Genomic DNA, 20,707 nt, shown 5'->3' on the forward strand with positions numbered 1-20,707 from the left:
TATTAGTCGTCTATATCTATCTTATATTTACAATGCTATAACTAGTCTACATTAGTTCCCGCCTCCCGGGACTATCTTGAAACTGAGAATATCGTTTTTGCCGACGTCAACTGTGTCTTCTTCGCCAACCCTCTGACCGCCGACACCCTCAATAGCGGCAATGGTGACATCTCCCATGATCTTACGAGCTACATTTATGACTGGGGTACCCCGTTTAATCAACACACAGTCTCTGAACACGTTGTTACCAGAACCACCAGAGAAGTTGTGGATGTTTCTCACCGGATAGACAGGCACCAAGTCTAACAACGACGCAGCAGCCTTCAACAAGTCAACAACACCAGTTGAACCAAACCGGTACAATACCAAATCACGGATATTCTCTATTCTGTTGCGCAACTTGTCGTCCAACGGCTTTAGTCCTGATTCTGGACCCAAATCGTCAATGGTGTCAATGAACTCTGTGCCCAGGTCGTACTTGATGAACTTCTGATTGGCCAATTTACGCAAGAGAACTTCTGTGATCGATGACGTTAGTACAACCTTCAGCTTGGGATACTTCAAGATGATTTTGGACACGTTTTTATCCGCGTCTGGATGGTCCATCTTGTTCAATGCTAGCACTGTAGGGAACTTGACATCCATGAAAGAACGCACGACTTTCTGAATCGTGGCATCATCCCAGTCTTGCAAGGGCTGCAATCCTGGCAAAAGGTCAAGCGCCTTCGCTATCAACTGCTTATTGGCCGAATACCCACCCAACTGCTGTCTTAGAGTCTCCAATGTAGTTGATTTAGTTGCGCGGTGTCTTCTCACGACAGAGGGCCATCTTTCCATTAGATTACCCAAAATCCATCTGAAAATTTCATCTTGCAACCATTCTATATCTTGAAGGGGGTCGTAGCCTCTTGTGGCCTTACCTTCGGCATCAGTTGTGCCGCTAACGTCTACAATGTGAATCAAACAGTCCGCCTCAGTCAAGTCTCCCAAGAACTTGTTACCTAAACCTCGGCCCAAATGGGCATTGGGCACAAGACCGGCGACATCTAAGAGCATAATGGGAACACCACGCTTACCTTGGCGACAGTAGCCATAGTTGGGCTTACATAAGTCCAGCACTTTATGTCTGGCACATGCACAATCTATCTCCAAATACCCAGTAGCCTTGTTGGGATCGATGGTTGTGAAAGGAAAAGCTCCGACTTTGGCGTTGGCGTCAGTCAACGAGTTGAGGGTCGTGGACTTGCCGCTTGAGGGCTTCCCGACAAGACCAATAACGGTGTCTCGAGCCATTTTGGGGATTTTTGATCAAGAAATAGAGATCTGAAAAATTCGATATCTTGAGAAGTGAAAAATCTCTATGCATAATTGGATCTGCATGCAGGTGAAATCGAGATGAACGAGAAAGAGAAGTGATAAGAAAGAGGAAGACAGAAAGAAGGAAGAGTAAAAGTAAGTGATATGATATACATTAGTTATAATATGTGTATGGAACTTCGTGAATAAGGGAAGGTTCTTGAGTTGGTGTGATTGCTATTAAACTTACGTTTCCCAAGACAAATACCATAAAGTTCGAAAACAATTCAGAAATGGAGAAAATCACATCAGTTTTCAAAATTTACAAAAGCTTGTACACAACAGATTGCAAGAAGCATTAGGCATAAAACCACTGAGTATATAATCTGATCGTACACATCCCATTATTGTCCATTTCCATACCATCACTTCACATGGGTGCAAATTGATCTGTTGCAGTCACGTGTGCCTGCACACTGCCCCGTTTTGAGCAAGGGGTCTAGCAACGTCATAACAAAATCGTTTTTAGCATTTATACGACGCTTTTCTTATATATTGATTCTGTTGACAATTCGTTAGAACCATCGTATAGATCACTCGAGTATCCGCATTGAAACTCAATTCCAATTGGCATTCTGATATTTTTCCTGAATTGAATTGACTTTTGAATTTCTCACTCAATTCTTTACTAGAATCCTACTAAAGTTGATCAATAAATCTAAGTTGCGATGGCATTCAGTATCCAATCGATTTTCTCCAACATATTCAGTGGGCTCAGTGCCGACTTCAAGAAGAAGAACTTCTCTTTATATGGCCAGTGGGTCGGGATCATTTCCATCTTATTGTGTCTTGCTCTTGGAGTCGCCAACATTTTCCATGCCTCGATTGTCATAGTCTTTTCCATCATCTGTATCGTTCAGGGTTTGGTGGTTACGCTTGTAGAGATGCCCTTCTTGTTGAAAATCTGCCCCTTCACGGAAACCTTCACCAACTTCATAAAGAACTTCGATGCTAACTGGCCCCGTTGCGGATTCTACTTGTTGAACGCTGCTATCCAATGGGTGTCCATTGCTGTTATGGCCACGAGTTTAATTGTAGTCGCTTGTTTCTTCACAGTTGCTGGAGGCTGTTATGCCTTGGCTGCTATCACCCACCAGGAGTACTTGAAGTCCTCGATCCAGGTCACAGGGTCCCCTGACTCTGTTGAGGGCCAGATTGGACAACATGTGGTGAGAAACGTTTTGTAGAGAGTTGAAAAGAGTTGCTAAAAAAAGATATATGTTGTATATATACTGTTCATTTCGTCACTTAGTCAATAACTTGACTTGTTAATATAAATTACTTGAGACTTCGACCACAGTAGACGAACTTGTTTATGGTACCAGAGAGATGTCTGAAGATGAATATATACGAAATAATGACATTTTGTTTGGCGGTTTCACTGTGAAGAAAGCTTCAGACGAAAAGTTGAAGGTAGATACTCATCTCGCAGTTCCTGGAGGTAGCAGTGATGTAGCTATTTCCGTTGGGTCTATAGTCGGATTGCTATTTATATATGTGGTCGCCGTTAGGTGCTGTGAATTTAAGCGCATTTTTGGCGCTATTTTTAAGCGCCATTTTTAAGCGCCATACGGTCAAGAATCAACACCAGAAACTCTTTTGACTGTATCCACACTTCATACTGGTGATTGCTGGCACTATCCATACTCGGATCTCTCTTTGCCAGAACATTCTTATATTTTGCACTTTCAATTTAGTACTCTCTATTAACTCTCTCTTAACTATGTAGACCTCAAGATTGTCGCATTTTTTTTGTGACACTAATTTCTGATGAGAATATCAAATCTTTCTTTTCACAGCCAACCTTTCCATTTTTCACGACAACAAGAGCAGTCGTATCACCATTTTCCACCACCGTATCGACTTTCACCTGTCTTCTTATACTTATCTACGATGTCTACCATACTACCTTTCGTAGAAGACACGACACCCTCGGCCGAAATCGTCGCACCTCCTAAAAGTGCTGGCACGGTACAGAGCAAGAAGAGAAAGAAGAACGTCGACAACGACAACAACGATAACAAACCAAACAGCATTTCGACACTGTCTGATACAACAGATGCTGCCACAGAAACAAGCAAATCTCTCCATTTTGAGACTAAACCTGGTACGGCGATAACGTCATTCACGTACGAACAGGTCAATGACGATGCCGATGAGTTGATCGAATTGCGAGGAGAGGGCCGTTATTTCGGTGTGACAGATCCGGAATCGGGAGACACTATCAACGCCCAACAGAGTCTCGGGCCTCTTTGCACCAACTGCCATAAACGGGGCCATATACGAGCCAAATGTAAGACTGTAGTTTGTCACCAATGTGGAAAAATAGGCGATCATTACGAAGCCCAGTGTCCTTCTACCTCTATCTGTGGCAGATGTGGCCAGAAGGGTCATCTAGCCGCTGGATGTACCAGTAAAAAGAAGAAGAGAGAATACTGCAAAAACTGTGATACTTTCAATCACGGCGGAGACAGATGTCCCTCGATATGGAGATCGTATTTGACTAAGAAGGATGAAGACAAGGAAGATGCACTCTTGGTTTTGCCTGTATTATATTGCTATAATTGCGGGAGCAAGAACCACTATGGGGATGATTGTGTAGAAGCCAGGTCGTCCAGAGTGCCGAACTTGGGTAGTGCCTTCAGTGGAAGCAATCTTCCCAGGAAATTGAGATCTCTCTATTTCTCACAGCGCTCAAATGGATCCAATTCCAGGCCAAGTCTTGCTGTTCAGTACGAAGAGCCTTCTTATCTTGAAAAGTTTGCAGCATCGCCGTTGTTTCGCAGAGATCTGGAAGACTCTAGAAAAAGAAGGGATTACAGTAGTGGAAGAAATGGTTCAAACAGAAACTACAACAGTAATAATAACTTCAATGGATATAGTAACAACAGCAGTTACAACAACAATAGCAGCTACAAGAACAACAATAAAACTAATAACTACAATAATAACAGCTATGGTGGCCTGGCTATAGATTTTCCTCGAGGTAACAACAATGTCAATAACAGAAACTATAACAACAACAACAATAATAATAATAATAATACCAGGATAAATAATAGCCGAAATTTTCAACAGAAGCCTACGAGAAGTGCCGTTCTCCCACCCAAGAAGGGTGCCAATTTTGGCAAGCACACTATAATGCCCACGAACAGCGGAAAGGTAGCCAAGCCTTCGCGTTCCGGTCTTATTCAGAGCCAGAGTGCCCGTGCTAAGCAGTCGGGAAAGAGAGGTGCCCTTCATTACTAGATGGAAAGGTGTGGATAGAATAGAGGATACGGTAGAATCAATAGAACAATCTCGGGAGAGAAATTTTCAACAAGTGTCATTAGCGAATAAAAGCATGAATGGCGTGTCAATTGTAGGAAACGGGATATGAGTTGTAGAGTTGTAGAGTTGTAGAGTTGTAGAGTTGTAGCAGCTTTGTGTCGAACAAGGACGCAAGGTTTTTGGATTTGTCATAGCAGAGATTCATTTATTGTGAATTATTCAAAGCGATTGCGAAATTTACTTGCCAAATCGGTGTAAAATATTGCGACAAAATGAATATAAAGACTAACCAAAAATTGAAAAAATTAAAGAAATAATATAAACTAATGGAAAAAACAGTATTGAGAAGGAAAAAAGTCAGTAAAGTAAGATAGAGATATGCTGTTAGGAACTTCACTGCTAAGAGTACATTACCACGTTCAAAAATCAGATTTTTCAAATATTCAACTGCTACTTGGGAGTAACATGGTGAAGACCCCAAACTCCAGAAATTGTCTATTTTGTGCTCTGTAAATTCCTCTCAGCCTTGTCGCCAGGTAATCACCCTAAAATCAGCACTCATTGTAGCCTTCCAGTGCCACGGCTCCAAATGGTTACCACACTGACTACGTGCTCATCCTCCCATACAAATTATCTATTTGATCATTCCGGCATATGTTCGCCCATTCCGAATAAGTGCCAACTGCCGAACTCCATTCTTAGCCATGGCATTTACGATTTTTCTATTTAAATCTCTAGACTGTTTAGTTTTCTGTTTCATTCACCTCGTCCTTTCGCAACACATCCGAGCCAACACAAGGCTACAGCCTTGTGAACATCCTAATATAACTAAACATCTTTGTGTCGGAGTGACGTTGTCTCCATTCTAAAGATTGATTTCATTCATTATGGACAACTCCGAGGAAGATCCATGGATCAAAGAACCCCAGGTTGCACCCTGGGTCTCGGTGCTAGACTACTTCCACTATCCCATTGGAAAGTCCAAGAATTACAAGAATCTCCGGAAGATGACAACTGCCAGATACGGACAGATCACAACCTTCATACTTATAGCCTTTCTAATACTCATCCCCATCCACCGTTATCTCATCAAAAACGGCTACACTCTCACCAACAAGCTCCAGATCTTGCGTAGCGTCAACAGAAGGCTCAACAAGTACATTTATCCCAGCGACGACTTGCACGAATCACATCGCCAGTACTACAAGAGGCTTCGTTCTAGGCTTGCACTTAGAGCTAAAACCTGGATCTTCAATTTTTCATATCATGCCAGCACCATTTTCCAGTTAGCATTTTGGCTCACAGTTTTGTCGTCTTTGTCGCTAACAGATATTCATAATGGAGATTTGCTCTTTCTAGCAGCCCGTCTCGGACGCGTTGCTGCTGTCTGTTTGCCTACTATTCTATTCTTAACATTAAGACCTTCTCCTCTCCCTAACACCCTCTACTTGACATTGATTCCCATCCACAAATGGTTGTCGAGAATGGTGATATTGCAACTGGTGCTACATGTTTCTATCTACTGTGGCTACTTCCATAAGAACGGCACCTGGAAAAAAGCTCTTAAAACAGAAAACATCTATGGGTGGGTAGCCGTCTTTGGATTCTTAGTAATGATTATAACTTCAGTTCTGAAAATCAGAACAGTTTGTTTCAAGCTTTTCTACATCAGTCACTACTTCTGGTCGTGGGTAATTGTCATTTGTCTCCAGTTTCACGTGAGACCAGTGCCTTTCACGAAGTACACAGCCATAAACGTTGCTATTTTGCTTTACCAGATAGTGTACCGCTTGCGTTGTACGATCAAGTCCAAAACCATGGAGAGTATAAAAGTCAATGATGTTTCACCCAACTTGGCTTTGGTGGAATTCCCAAATGATTTGATAATGAACCCCGCCAGAAAACCTGCTGCCCATATCAGACTCACTGACTGCCACCCCAATATATTGATTAGAATATGGAAACAAATTATTCCAAACTATCATCCATACACTTTGGTCTCGTTACCTACAGATAACTACCAGAGATTGATTATTAGAAAAAGTAACTTCGAATTCACAAACGGTAAAAAGTACTTAATCTACGGAAGTTTTGATCCACACTTGCTATTTATTGGCTCCAAGACTTCCTCATTTTCTTCGCCTGCTTCTTCAAAGTTTTCCATATCAAAACTTTCTATAGATGCCAAAAGAGTCCTCATTGTAATCGGAGGCTCTGCTATTTCATTTGCATTGCCGATCCTACGTGTAATGAACTACCATGGTATTCCCGTAAAGATCGTCTGGGTGCTCAAGGATTACCGCGACATATCCATCTTAAAATACTTTGACGGATTTATCCACGGTGACGACTTTGAGATCTTTGTCACAGGAACCAGTGAAATCAAAGAAGAAAAGCTCTTGAGAAACAGCATTAGCTACGGATCTATTTTGAGTCGTAAAAGCATTATATCCACTTCTACTAGACACTACTCAGAGTACGATCTAGAAAGAAATGAAGGGAGCCCTCTACTTGACAAAGACGAACTTGAAAATACAGCTCAATTCAATAGCTTGCATTTTGAAAACCAGATTGAGAACGTCGAGGTCTCTATGGATAACGAAGAAGAAGAAACGGACGACGAAGACTGCGCCATAGATGAGTACTCACACCGTAATTCCCAGCTTTTCGGATTGGAAGAAGACATCAACGAAGAAGTAGGAACTAATGTAGAACCAGAAGATATAAGAGTGCAAGAATACTCTCCTGATGAATTGACACCTAGAGAACTACAGATACCTTCACCAGCTCATTCTCGTAAATCCAGCATTAACGAACCGTTCATTCCCACATATAACCCAAACTCTACAGAGGCTGAGGTTGCTATGAAGAGTTTCAGAGAAACTCTCAAAAGACTAAACATAGAAAACAAAGTCTACAGGGGTAGACCCAAGCTAAATTACAAGTACTACAACTGGTGTATCAACGAAGGTTTTACCCAATGCTCTGGTCCAGTAGAAGACAGCGACCATAATTTGGTATGTTGCCGTGATTTGCCCAAAAATAGGGTCAGACAAGAAGATATAAACGCAGAGAAAATCTGGGTATTATCAGCTGGACCCAAACCTCTTGTCGATAACGTTAAGTTATGGGCCAACGAGTATGGGTTGAAGTTCCACGAGGAAGCCTTCTATGCCTAGTTGTTATATACGTGAGTTCTATAGGGAATTTACTAGTCTAGCTATGATAAATATGCATTTACTAAACAACTAAATGGGATTAATGTAGATAAGAGTATTGAAAATGCAATGAAATAGGGATCTGAGAAACCAAAATTAACTACTTCCCCCCGTCGACCTTCTTCGGCAGTCCGTAGAATTCTTCTTCCAAGTACCGATTTCGCTTGATCTCGTCTTCAATTGCTACCTGCTTACTGATTTTGATTTTTGCAAGATCTGTAGTGAAGATGATACCAACAAAGTTCCACGAAACCAACCACCACATCTGGTAGGGAGCCTTGAAGAAACGGGCATTGTGGCCGTGGTTGAATTTATACTTGAAGTAGTAGCCGGAAACAAGTGCAACCAATGTTCCTTCTAGCATTCCAGTGAGTCCAGCCTGCCACAACTGTTTGTTGAACTGACTTATCTGCTTTTGTCTAGCTTCTGTCATTTCTCTCATTGTGAGAATTTATATATGATATGGGGTTATGGAACTGCAAAAGTGTGATGGAAACTGGTATACTGATAAAGTGATCCACTGAAATACTGATAGATGATGGTAGATATAGTATTGTAGTAAGCGCAAGAGTCAAATGTCTGCTGAATTGTGATAGACTTCTAGTGTCAAAGTATTCTTTTCAATTGACGTAGTAGACAAGTATTATCGTGTTGTAGTGTAATAGATCCTGATATAGTGATAGAGTGCTATAGTGCTATAGTGTTATAACGAATCTGGCAGATCTCAATCAAATCATAGAGAATATCCACAGTTAAGCAGCCAAAGAGATGTAATACCCATATGAAGCCCAAAAACGTAACATGTAACCCCACCAAACAACTCTAAAGTACTAATTCGTCAATAAAATCCAACCAATGGCTATTCTATTGGCTAATAAAAATTGTGGGGGTTTGAAAAATGGATCAAATTCCTTAGGCTTGTCGCATGCCCTTATCGGCTACTTTGAAATTTCCAGAGAATTAGTAAGAGGTTGCAAATGCACTTTTTAGTGTACAAATTAAAACTCTCGGACTCCCCACTGTCTGGTGACTCTGACAAGAAACTATAGACCACCTGTTTCTGAAATCTCCTACCATATTTCGTCAATCCAATACCTTGAAAACTCCATCAAAATGCTATTGAATCCTGATTTGATCATGTGACGATATTCATGTGATATATGACACATGATCAATTTCCCCATCGAATCACTATATCTAAAGGAAACGAATTGTACTGTTCGTTTCTCTTTTCTATTTCTCTCAAAGACAGACATTTTCCATTTCTGACTTCACCATGCGTCCACCAGTGAACGTAATAGGGCCTCTGTCCCTTTCATTCTATGGGCGGATCTCGTTTTCCAATCGTACTATGGTGCCATTGAGGTTTTCCAGGAACTTTCATCTCAACAAAACGACTATCAGAACCGTCAAGACATCCACCGTGGACTGGAAACCGATTATATCTACGAAGGGAAACTTGGCAACAATTGAGTATCAATCTAAGATGCCCTTGTTGAGAAAATTCTTCCTCGGCTTGATGATAGCTATGCCTGTTATTTCGTTTGTATTAGGCTGTTGGCAAGTTAAGAGACTTCAGTGGAAGACAGCTTTGATATCCAAATGTGAGAACGCTTTGGCGCAACCACCCATTGAAGAAATTCCGGCCGAGCTCGATCCAGATGCTATTGTAGACTTTGAGTACCGTAGATTCAAATGTAAGGGACATTTTGACTACGATCAAGAGATATTCTTGGGTCCCAGAATCAGAGATGGCCAGTTAGGATATTTGGTTATCACTCCGTTCGTCAGAACTTCTGGCGGAAAGCCTATTTTGGTTGAAAGAGGCTGGATTCACAAAGATAAGGTAGTTCCAGAAACTAGAAAACATGGCTATTTGTCTCATTTGGCATTTCCTCAGGGTGAAATCGAAATCGAAGCCTTGTTCAGAGTGATGCCAGTTAAGTCGTACTTACAATTTGACCACCAAGATGGAGCCAGACTCTTCAATGTTCATGATGTGCCGGAAATGGCCAAGCAGTCTGGCGCTTTACCTATTTATTGTCAGATGATATATGATCTTAGAGACCATGTGGACTGGAAGGGCCCCGATGATGCCAAAAAACCTGCTAGCAAAAGTTCGTGGTTGAAGTCGCTTGCTTTTGCTCAGAAGCAAGAGCCACAGGACGATGCCCATTTCATCTCATCTCAGGCTGAATTCGATCACACTTTGGAATACCAAGATTTTGAATTCGTCAAGCAGGGTGTACCTATTGCACCCACACCCAAGTTGAAGTTCAGCAATAACCACTTGCAGTACCTTGTGACATGGTTTGGACTTTCAATTTGCAGCGCTGGACTTTTGATTTACAGTTTTATGAAGAAGGGAAGATACCTGAGTGCTGAAAAAGTGATTGCTGAGAAGAGAAGACAGATGGGAAGAACATTCTAACGGCTGTACATACGAGCAGAGACTTTGTAAATATTAATATGTGTATATGATGCTGTATAAGGCAATGTATTTGAAGGTAGATATGGTAATGTGCTGTTGTATTGTGTAACACTTTATGGTAGGGAGGAAGAAAGGGTAGAAAGTATTCAGCGTTGAAAATGTGTAAGATCCATATCGCAACCAAACCAACAAAGATAAGGTGTAAAGGTGTGGTGCAAGTAGTCTGCAATCTCTCTACTATTCAATTGCAGCTGTACTGTTAAAGAAATATTGTTGACATTTGTTACCCCGAAGAAACTTACTCTACTATTTGGAATTTAGAAATCCATATTTTTTTAAACTTTCTAGTTGTATCACTATGTAATAATGTAACTATATAGACGTTACTGATAATGATCATGATTAAATTACGACATCGTATGACTACAATAATCCAATGCGAGAGTTTACTATCTTTTAGTTCCCTAAAACACTATGAAGTCCAAAGAGAACAACTACAAGTGACAAGTCTCCTAACAAAACCGCAAGCAACTCGTAGTACCCAAGTAGACGAACAGCGATTGTCTTGAACTGCTGCAACTGTGGCAAGACCATGGATCCCATGTCGAGCAATTTGACTACGAAATTGTTACTAGTAGCTGTGGAGAAAAAGCCTTCTTTAGTTCCAAGGAAATAGTAGCTGGCAATTATGACTACTTCAATTGTCGAGAACAAAGTGAAAAAGCTTCTAGCTGGCTCTACAGGGATCAACTCTCGGATGAATTGGTGTGAGGATGAAGCGAATGATATAGAATCGCCTATAATGTAAAAGTGGTAGATGAAGTTGGCCAAAAGCGCAAAGTATCTCACAGCAAGGAAGCGGAACTTCCACACCTGGTGCCTATAAGTATTGTACTGGACCAATTGCTGTTGGTATTTAAATTCTTCGGGCTGGGCTGAAAATGGATCTTCCGAGAACGGCGTATTTGTTCCTGTTCCAGCTCCTGGTTGTGAAAACATCTTCATCATTTGAGCCAAAGGATCTTCACTTCCAGCACCATCAGTGCCATTTCCGGGCACTTGGCCGCCGAAAATCTTCTTGAACATCTCATCGATATCCTCAGAATTTGAAAGTGCTACCGAATCATTGGAAGCATTAATCCCAGGGGTGTTGATAAACCCTTCAATGTCGTGGTGATCTGGATCTAAATCATGATCTACCTCATGACTGGCTGTGGCTGGGGGAGTGGCGAGTTTCGAAGGAACACTTCCAGTAGTAGTAGCAGTAGCTCCAGTAGGCTCCTGGTCCAAAACTGATTTGACAGAAGAAACATCTTTTACAGAATTGCCCTGTGTAAGAATAGTATTCAATCTGGAGGTGGCATTTCCTTTGGCCATTTTAGCTGCTCTTCTTTCGCGCAAAATGCGCTTACGCTCTTCGGCTGATATCGAAGGCAGATCAGACATTCTTTTATATGCTTTAATGTGATCTTTTCGAATTGAAAAGTAGAATTTGAATGGAAAAGGAGAATTTAAATGAAGATACAAATGTCAAGGATTCTATATTCATATCCTAGACCAATTTTCATGATTGAATTGTTGCTCTCTCGGTCGTGCATATACCGAGTTCTCCATAGTTAAAGCAAGTCAGGCTATTTCCAATAATAAGAATTCATACAACTCTCTACCAAAGCAACATAAATGTGAGATTATGTATATATATATATATATATGAGACAGGTTTCAATTGGTTGTACAAGGAGCCAAATACCTAGAATCGATAGTCTGGTGTTTTTTTATTTGCTCTAGCTCTACGTCTACCATCAAATTTTGCACCCATTTCGCAGTTATAATGTCCTCTGCCATACTTAAGCACACCCGACTATTTTTCACCTAAAAGACTTGTTTCCACCTTCTAAACTGTATTGACCTATTCATATTACATATTAGTATAGCATACACCATATCAAACTTGTTCGTAGATATTTTCAGCGAATTATGACTATTCTTAGTAAGTTGGCGCTACCTTGTCACCGAACTTTGTGATTTGTTAGGCAAGGAAATTTTGAAAAACCCCATTTGGGCCAAACCGTGCTTCGCCGTCATTCTGGGTGGACTAAAATCAGCCAATGGACTGACCGTAGGGACCCACCAAATTCACTCTACTCTAATAATAGGATTTCCCTTTGCATCTCCCACAGCGGAGAGAAGTAAGGTCCATCCCTTTTTAGGATAGAGCCCCTCAATAACCACTATATACCCTACAACACTATAGTTTTCGTGGAAACCTACGACCTGACCGCAACGATTTCAAAAGTCTTTTAGACCTGGAAAATCAAAGCAGCAACAGGCCTCTAAAGCTGGCCCCGAACGTCAAATACATATAGACCAGACTGCGACAATCAAATAGATCCTTAGTACACTAGCGTGAAGTGAATGTCAAATGACAAGCTTGAATCTATCCTAGCCACAACTCATTTCCAACATGGATCCTCATCCAAGGCTGACAATCCCTCATGAACATCCGAAGAATAGACGTGCCTTGTCTATTCGAAAAACTCCTCCTCCTTGAGTATCGAGCTACATCCAAGTGTTATTAGTGACTCAGTATCATTGGAAACTCTCAGAACTCTGAAAGACAGAAGGCTATCCATACAACCAGTTTAACGTCAGAAGGTTTATTAGTTACTCTTGACTTTCCACTGGAGAATAGAGTTCCTGCGTGAATTTATTAATCTGTGGGCACTGTTTCCAAGAGAGACTGTTCACTAGTTATAACCATCACTGACACTAAGCGCCATTTGTGGAACGATTCTTTGTCTACAAAGCTTTAGTTTTCAAGTGAATTTGGGATGCTTGGCTGGCAAATGCTGCTGTATGGGGATAGGCTTGACAATGAATGGATGTACTTGGCGTCTGAGGGTATTAATTAAGGATGACTTCAAGTCTTACCTAGGTCGGTCTCGGAACTATTAGGCAGTTTTAGGAATACTTTCTCATCTGAAGGAACCAGCTTTAGGACGTTAGGAAATTGAAGCAAAGCGGTGATAGCCTGATGCTGCTGCCTATGGGTTCTATGTAGTATAAACAATAAAACAATGCATATGGATATGGATATGAACTGTGACTTTGACAAGGTTGTTTGAATAAAAAGGAAAACAAAGAAAGATATAGGAAAGTAAATTTACAAATGCAATTAAGCGCTACAAATGGGTGCAAAAAGTTCCGGACCTCTTTCCCTTTTTTCCATACGTCGTTTAACACAAATTATTTATTTAAATATGAGGTCTTTATTATTTTATATACGTACTAGGTAGTAGCATTAAGAAACTGTTGTTGCAGTCACTATTGATCACGGCTTGTTTGGAACCAAGGCCTTCTACTCAGAAATTGATTGCAAAAATGTCGCCAGAGACATTGTCTCAACCTTCCCAGGTGCAGTATCAACCAAAAAGCAATTTTACCCCTATCTGTCCGGGTAACCTTTAGACATCCAAGTTTAATTCTACTAGCTGGAACAGGATGTTATTTTAATGAAATATTCACTATTTGTTAGCAACTTTTTCACGTTTCAGACGTTACACCATCGCTGGTATCTGACAGGCAGCAGAAAGTCATACCGCCGTCTTTTTTTCGACGACCCGTCTTTATTAGCCTTTTTTCAGCATTTCACACTACAAATTTTGGTGGCACCAGCATACTTTTTTCCATAGTTAAGCGAATCCCAGTAGTGAAATTCTGGTATACCAAACATTCAAAGAACAGCAGTATATAAACAGAATATCAGCCCAAGGTAGTGAGCTATATTCGTAATCGGCATTGCTATTACGATATTTGAGTATAATCCCTGATATAGTTGCCATACTGTTGATACTCGTACTATACGTACTACTTGAGAATTCAGATTATCTATAATTTTCACAGCACACTTCACATTTATTATGATGTCAGCAGGTTTCCAATGGGGGTCCAAGGCCACCTTACCAGAACAAGTCACATCCCGCATAGCTAACGAGATATCAGAACCACCTGCCAGTGTTCCCAGGTATACGCCAAAGGTTGAGAACCCACACAATAACAAGAAGAGAGTTCATGAAGAAGAAAACTCGACTCCAGCTCCATACAAGCCAAATTCTCACAGAAAGTTCCGTAGCATTAATCATGGTAGTAATAGTAGCAAGTTCAAGAAGTCTAAGACGCCCAAGATTTTGGGGCAGACTTTGCCGATTTCTCGTCTTATAGAGGTATTGGATCATAAGCCGTTGCAGAACTTATTACTTGACTTGGTTAATATGCATCCGGAAATCGGCAATACAATCAACAAGTTGTCTCCCAAGCCTACAGTGCACAATTCGATCAATTTGCTAAAGGAAAAATTTGACGATATCTTGAGCCATTTACCCTATAAGTGCGATGTAGAAAGTGACTATTCGTACTTAAGAGTCAAGCCTTATTTGACCGAGTTTTTGAATTGTCTTTCTGATTTCATTCTCAACTTCTTGCCTCCTATTGAAGTCAATATCGTCCATTCCTTAACGTTTTTGGACTTGATCACGTTTATGATACACGAGTTGCCCAATTTCACCAACAGCGAGTTCCAGTACACCAGGATGATGGCATATGAACAGATAGGAAACACTTGGCTCATAGTGTTATCGCAGAAAATACAGGGAGACATTGAAGGCGAGACATCTTCAACGCAGTCTCCTCCAGAAGATTCTGCCACTGAAAACTCCATCAAATTGGTGAAAGTTGTACAGCACTTGGGTTTAGTGGAAAAGTTATCTAAACATAACGAATTGGGACATGGAAAGTTCAAACTTGCTTTGGATTTGATCAAGTCAGAGATTGACCAGGTTGAGATGTTCAACCATGCATTGAGCGGTGCTCAGAATGGCGCTAACAGCGGTGGAGTTCTTGGAGATTTGATTACGGTAGATTATTCTAATTTTTCTATTACGGCAAGAACGTCACATTAGCTATTTATCTGGAGGTATTGACGGATCCGGTAATTCTTGTTAATATTGTGGTTTATAGTATATTAATGAAATGCATATCATATGATTATATCTAACTGAATAAGAGAAATGGCTGTGAAAAATGCGAAGTTCACAAATAGCGAATTCAATATGTCAGTTCATAAGTCTTTCCCGATATTTTCAACTAATTGCACATAAACTTATCCACATATCCAATTATCTACTCACATCGTGAACGGAGGATAGTGGGAAATAGATTAACTAGTTACTGTTGTAATAATTTTCCTTGGTCTGGATGGAATTGGCAGACTTTCTTACTTGTTCGGGTACTATTGCCGATACACCCACTGCAACACAAGTTTCCAAAGATTTAGACTTAGTGAAAGCGGTTATTTGCTGGTTAGCAGAGTTTCCTGGTTCTCCCTATAATCCAGAGACAACTGTCCAGGAATTCGTAGAGGCTCATTCTTTGCTCAAGGTATTTGGCATATTCAATCAACACAGACCGTCAAATTTGCACCCAATTGTTTTCGACTTCAAAGACAAAAATAACCCCCAGTTGAGAGGCAGGCCCAAAGTCAAAGAAAACAAAAGCAGTGTGACTATAGGTAGATTGCTTCTCGAACAGATAGACACAATAGAAATGTTGGCCAATACCTTCTTGCTCAACACTGCTTATAACGGCTACGATGCCACCAAGGTGAATTTCAGTAAGGCAATTCTTTTCGGAAGCTTTCCTGCCATAGTGGACGTGGCAAAGTTCTTGATTAGATTAGGGACTACTTTGGCAGGTATCTCGTCTATTGCAATCAATGCAATTAACTTCTTGCAAGATAGAGACAGGCTAGCTCTACAAACATATCTCAATTCTCAGTCATACTTTACAGGAACCCTTCAGTCACCGAACAGTAGCGCAACAGCCAATTCAGTCAATTCATCTACTCCTTACGTTCCCACTGGTGATCCCAGGAAAATAGCTACGATTGCTAGGGCCAATGCATTGATCCAGTCGTTGCATTGGGAAATATCTGTGCTAGATGAAATCATCTACAGCTCTATGAAAAAGCTCCACGAAATACCAGCAAAGACGAAAGTGAAAACAGAAAAATGAAATGACATTACAAATATATTTGTATATATTGAACCACGGAATTTGAATAATGTACACTCGTATATATATAATTACTTATATATATGCATATATGCTAATGATAACAAAAATCTACTTGAATCTTGCCAAAGCTGGGCCCAAAAGGTCCTTCTCTTCAGGAATACCCTTGAACTCTCTGTGTCGTCTCTGTCTAGCTTCCTTCTCCGTCTTCAAGTTCTTTTCGATTCTCAACTTTCTCTGGTCAATAACATTCTGTGCCTTCTTTCTCAAGTGTCTTCTCAAGGCCGAGTTCTTACCTCTGACATCTGGTCTGATTTCCATTTTTTCCGATTTCTCTTTGTCGGCATCTAGCTCTTCGATTTGACCAGGCTTCAACCGTATGCTGTTGGCTCTCTTGTCTACTGTTCCAATAACATTAGGATCAAGTGAGATGGTGTCAGGTGACAACTTGTTGATAAGTGATCTGACTTCCAGCTCTTGCCTCTGTTTAGCAGTCTCGTATGGGTTCAACTCCAAGGCATCGAAGTTGGCTTCACCCGAGCCTGGAATGATCAACGAACTAAATCCGTTCTGATGACCCACACCCAAGATATCTTCAAAGGGCACGAACTTCACCTTCTCCGTCTTGGAACCCGGAATCAAATGCGTCATATATGGATCAGATTGCTTTGATTTGAAAACGTCCTTCCACACGGTTACATGTGGTCCCCAGCCAATGGAAAGCAAGCCAGTATCGGATATGTCCAACGAAGAAGCTGGTGTAGGTGTGAAGTAGTGGTCGAGTTCTTTGAACTTACGCAAGTCCCAGATCTTCAACGTCTTGTCGGCTCCACTCACAGCCATATACTTGCCTTCTCTGTCTATAGCCACGTCTCTGACTGGCCCTCTACACGAAAGCATCTTGGCTAGAGGCGAAGCCATGTTGGGAGCCCATAAGGAAACAGTACCATTTCCATGGCCCAAGTGCATCACAGCGTTCCATGGGTTTTGTTTCATAGCCTGGGTAGGTCCAAGCTTGGTTCGGAATTCAGAGACCAAGTCTCCAGTAGACACATCGTGGAACTTCAAGAAGCCAGTGTTCCCTGCAGTAGCCAAGAGGAAGTGGTACGGCAAGAAGTCCAATAATGTCGAATCTATATGCTGTTTTAAACGGTGCAACTCTGTGCCTTGTTTGTCGTAGATAAAGGTATACTTCTTCTGGGCCACGGCAAAGTACTGGTCGTTGTGCAAATACTTTACAGCATGTACGGTCTCATTCAAGTGTAACTCACAATCCAAAGTTCCTTTTCTCCAGTCAAAAGAGGCTATATGACCTTTCTTTCCACCTATCAACAAGTCTCTGCCATTCCTCGTGTAGTCTACGGTGTAAGGGCCTAGTTGTGGAAGCTTGAGCTCGAACTTCTTGTTGACTGTACTCTCATCTAATACCTCTGTGATTTCATCTTGTTTGAATTTGAAGGTTTTTTCCATTGGTCCATCTGCTTCTAAAAACCCGACCTCTTCTTGTAAAAGCAACTCGGTTCCTGCTGCAGACCTCATGGCTTCTTTATGCTGTTGATCCAACTTCTTGAGACCAGCATTGAGCTTCTTGTCTTTGGAGTAGTGAGCTCTTCTCTGCTCCTTGTTGTAACCACGGGAGTACTTCTCCGTTCCGGGTCGGGGGTGCGATCCCATTTTTCCTGCTACAGCCATACTTTTCTATGCAATGTATAAGTTGACTACTTCCAGGTTTTGTATAGTTTCTAGAGGTTTCTTGTAGATTTAGTAGCTAGTCTTCATACTAAACATTTTTCTGTCCATCTCTTCTCACCTGTACACAAGCAAATAATTTTAACTACAGCTCCACAAAGAAAATTCGCACCCAACCATATAAGTAGAAAGAGAATTCTTCAGCTTATATGAAAAATACATGAAAGGTAGCTCTCAGAATTAACTTCACTTTCTGAAACTTCAAATCTCATTCCTCTTTTTCCTTAAATTTTCAGACATTTCAATTGTTTTTCGAATTTTTGTTCATGTCTCTATCTATGCGCAACTGCTTACTCTCTGTCTACGTCATGTGACTATATACAATACTCGATGGTTATCAGCTGTTGTGAGCCAACCAAGCTCCATGACTTTTCACTTTTTGTTTTGCCAATTGTTTCGCTGTGGTTTCAACTTTCTTTCTATTCAAAGCTTCTCTTGCGACGCTTACTAGTCTGGATCCACTTGGCTGAAGCTATTTCCAATATCCTATTGTAAAAAGGGTAGCCGAAGAGTGAAAAATCTGAAAATTGAACCTACCATGAAGTCGTTCTTTTCACCCAGAGTCTTACAGACGTCTCGAATTTTGGCTAAAAGAGCTGCCGGTCATTCTTCTCGCCCAACCGTCTTAAAGGCTGGATTTTTGCCTACTCCCGTGGTTTTAGCCTTGGGTTTGACTGGTGCTGCTGTGGGAGGCTACTACTTTTTCGATGCTCGTTCTGCCTTTCACGAGTACGTTTTGTGCCCCCTTATTAGAACCTTTACTGACGGGGAACAGGGCCACAAGTTGGGTATCTTGTTTATGAAGTTGGGTGTATCTCCTAGATTGTACAACGAATACAACACTGATCAAACTGATATCTTGGGTGTCAACGTGTTTGGCACAAGATTGAGAACTCCCATTGGCTTAGCTGCCGGCTTGGACAAGGACGGTGAAGCCATTGAAGCTTTGTTCAACTCCGGATTTTCTTACGTCGAAATTGGATCTATCACTCCATTGCCCCAACCAGGTAACCCCCAACCCAGATTCTTCAGGTTGCCCAGAGACGATGCTGTGATCAATAGATACGGCTTCAACTCTACGGGCCACTTCAATGTGCTCGCCAACTTGAAAATTAGATTCAATAAGTTGTTGAACCTGTTTGAAACTAGTCATTCGGCTGAAATCTCACCTCCTTCCAACGCCTTTAGGGATGGAAAGTTGCTTGGAATCAACTTGGGCAAGAACAAGACTGGAGACGAAGTGGAAGACTACGTTAAGGGTGTCAACAGATTAGGTCCCTACGCTGATGTTTTGGTGGTTAATGTTTCTTCTCCCAACACTCCTGGTTTGAGAGACTTGCAAAACGAAAAGAAGTTGACTCATCTTTTGACTAGTGTAGTCAAAGAAAGAAATGTCTTAGGAACCAATTTGTTGGGCAAGAAGCCTCCCGTGTTAGTTAAGGTAGCTCCAGATTTGACAGAGCCAGAAATTGAATCAATCGCCAACTCAGCTAAGGACGCAAAAGTCGACGGGATTATTATCTCCAACACCACCATACAAAGACCAGCAGAACTGATGTTGACAACTGATAAGGAATTGATCAATCAGACTGGAGGTTTGTCTGGAAAGCCTTTGAAGCCTTTCTCGTTGAAGGCGTTGCGAATTTTGAGAAAGTACACTAAGGACTCTGACTTGGTTTTGATTGGCTGTGGCGGTATTTCCAGTGGTAAGGATGCTCTCGAGTTCGGTAAAGCTGGTGCTACCTTTATCCAGTTCTACACTTCTTTTGCCTACAAGGGTCCAGGCTTGCCAGCCAAGATCAGAGACGAACTCGCAGATGAGTTGAAGAAGGAAGGGAAGACCTGGGAGCAGATTATCGGGGAAGACGACAAATAAAAGTAGACAAGTATGTACTGAATAAAATGGTTTGTGTTGAACAAGTGTGCAAGGCGTCAAAATTGTAAAGCTGTACTTCTTACAGTTTGTAGATTTTCAGAAGAAAGCTGTACTCAATATCTTCAGAGACTAGTGGAATATAAACGTCTTCAAAAACTTCAAGTTGTCTACAATTTTATTACTTTGTTTGAGAACAGTACCTAGTTTGATGTAATTTTGGCATAATTTTGGTTGATAATTCACAAAAATTAAAAGAATTCAACTTCTTTATTCATAACAAAGCAAACCAACTAAAACATAACCTCTTCAATCCCATGAGGATTGTTTTTTTTATTTCGAAAATGTTTGAGTTTGAGATCTTGCAATGTAGAGAGAGTATTTCAAACCTTTAACGGCAAAACAAGAAATAGATTTGTACAAGAATTGAAACAACTTCATATTCTAATCAAAATCTATAAATAAATTCCTTCTAGTACAAAACTCTCTCCAACTGCTGCTTTCTGGTGGACAACTTCGGCAAGTTCAGCATATTGCCTTCTTTCTGGTGATTTGCTTGATTTTGCAGCCGGGTTGCATATATTGATCAGATCGAGAGAGTCCTGTATGCGTTGATTTACCACAAAACTATCCTGCACACATATTTTCAAAAACAAAAACATTTAAATGTCTATAAATCGATTCTAGGGAAATGCAGAAAACTCTCTTCATCTTACTATTCGTCCATTCTTTCGCTTTCTC

The 20,707-nt window shown here is 41.0% G+C and overlaps 11 protein-coding genes across 11 annotated transcripts; 7 read left to right on the top strand and 4 right to left on the bottom strand. All coding sequences in view use genetic code 12, as the record gives it.

The window, feature by feature from the left end:
• Window positions 1-51: 51 nt before the first annotated feature.
• On the bottom strand, window positions 52-1,293 carry PICST_35157 (predicted protein; the record flags this gene model as incomplete). The annotated part of the gene is made up of 1 exon (XM_001383084.1): window positions 52-1,293. One exon carries the CDS (start codon window positions 1,291-1,293, stop codon window positions 52-54), a length of 1,242 nt encoding a protein of 413 aa, XP_001383121.2.
• A 731-nt stretch (window positions 1,294-2,024) lies between these two features.
• On the top strand, window positions 2,025-2,543 carry PICST_35158 (predicted protein; the record flags this gene model as incomplete). Its single annotated transcript, XM_001382536.1, has 1 exon — window positions 2,025-2,543. One exon carries the CDS (start codon window positions 2,025-2,027, stop codon window positions 2,541-2,543), a length of 519 nt encoding a protein of 172 aa, XP_001382573.1.
• A 706-nt stretch (window positions 2,544-3,249) lies between these two features.
• PICST_55340 (arginine methyltransferase-interacting RING finger protein) lies at window positions 3,250-4,071 on the top strand (the record flags this gene model as incomplete). Its single annotated transcript, XM_001382537.1, has 2 exons — window positions 3,250-3,354; window positions 3,454-4,071. Coding segments are annotated over 2 exons (723 nt in total), but the record flags the coding sequence as incomplete, so codon positions are not given.
• Window positions 4,072-5,570: 1,499 nt separating this feature from the next.
• FRE2.1 (Ferric reductase, NADH/NADPH oxidase transmembrane component (8 domains)) lies at window positions 5,571-7,805 on the top strand (the record flags this gene model as incomplete). Its single annotated transcript, XM_001382538.1, has 1 exon — window positions 5,571-7,805. A coding segment is annotated over one exon (2,235 nt), but the record flags the coding sequence as incomplete, so codon positions are not given.
• A 139-nt stretch (window positions 7,806-7,944) lies between these two features.
• Window positions 7,945-8,277, bottom strand: PICST_35160 (predicted protein; the record flags this gene model as incomplete). Its single annotated transcript, XM_001383085.1, has 1 exon — window positions 7,945-8,277. The coding sequence occupies one exon, from the start codon at window positions 8,275-8,277 to the stop codon at window positions 7,945-7,947; it is 333 nt and encodes a 110-aa protein (XP_001383122.2).
• A 918-nt stretch (window positions 8,278-9,195) lies between these two features.
• SHY1 (mitochondrial protein involved in respiration) lies at window positions 9,196-10,275 on the top strand (the record flags this gene model as incomplete). Its single annotated transcript, XM_001382539.1, has 1 exon — window positions 9,196-10,275. One exon carries the CDS (start codon window positions 9,196-9,198, stop codon window positions 10,273-10,275), a length of 1,080 nt encoding a protein of 359 aa, XP_001382576.2.
• Window positions 10,276-10,612: 337 nt separating this feature from the next.
• Window positions 10,613-11,721, bottom strand: PICST_81524 (predicted protein; the record flags this gene model as incomplete). The annotated part of the gene is made up of 2 exons (XM_001383086.1): window positions 10,613-11,471; window positions 11,523-11,721. The coding sequence occupies 2 exons, from the start codon at window positions 11,719-11,721 to the stop codon at window positions 10,732-10,734; spliced, it is 939 nt and encodes a 312-aa protein (XP_001383123.2).
• A 2,705-nt stretch (window positions 11,722-14,426) lies between these two features.
• On the top strand, window positions 14,427-15,233 carry PICST_54569 (predicted protein; the record flags this gene model as incomplete). The annotated part of the gene is made up of 2 exons (XM_001382540.1): window positions 14,427-14,903; window positions 14,958-15,233. Coding segments are annotated over 2 exons (753 nt in total), but the record flags the coding sequence as incomplete, so codon positions are not given.
• A 295-nt stretch (window positions 15,234-15,528) lies between these two features.
• PICST_30058 (predicted protein) lies at window positions 15,529-16,344 on the top strand (the record flags this gene model as incomplete). The annotated part of the gene is made up of 1 exon (XM_001382541.1): window positions 15,529-16,344. The coding sequence occupies one exon, from the start codon at window positions 15,529-15,531 to the stop codon at window positions 16,342-16,344; it is 816 nt and encodes a 271-aa protein (XP_001382578.1).
• Window positions 16,345-16,367: 23 nt separating this feature from the next.
• PICST_70134 (component of small subunit processosome) lies at window positions 16,368-18,036 on the bottom strand (the record flags this gene model as incomplete). Its single annotated transcript, XM_001383087.1, has 1 exon — window positions 16,368-18,036. One exon carries the CDS (start codon window positions 18,034-18,036, stop codon window positions 16,456-16,458), a length of 1,581 nt encoding a protein of 526 aa, XP_001383124.2.
• Window positions 18,037-18,631: 595 nt separating this feature from the next.
• Window positions 18,632-19,969, top strand: URA1 (dihydroorotate dehydrogenase; the record flags this gene model as incomplete). Its single annotated transcript, XM_001382542.1, has 1 exon — window positions 18,632-19,969. One exon carries the CDS (start codon window positions 18,632-18,634, stop codon window positions 19,967-19,969), a length of 1,338 nt encoding a protein of 445 aa, XP_001382579.2.
• Window positions 19,970-20,707: the final 738 nt, after the last annotated feature.

The sequence above is a fragment of the Scheffersomyces stipitis genome, chromosome 2, assembly GCF_000209165.1.
Source record: "Scheffersomyces stipitis CBS 6054 chromosome 2, complete sequence".
NCBI lineage: Eukaryota > Fungi > Ascomycota > Pichiomycetes > Serinales > Debaryomycetaceae > Scheffersomyces > Scheffersomyces stipitis.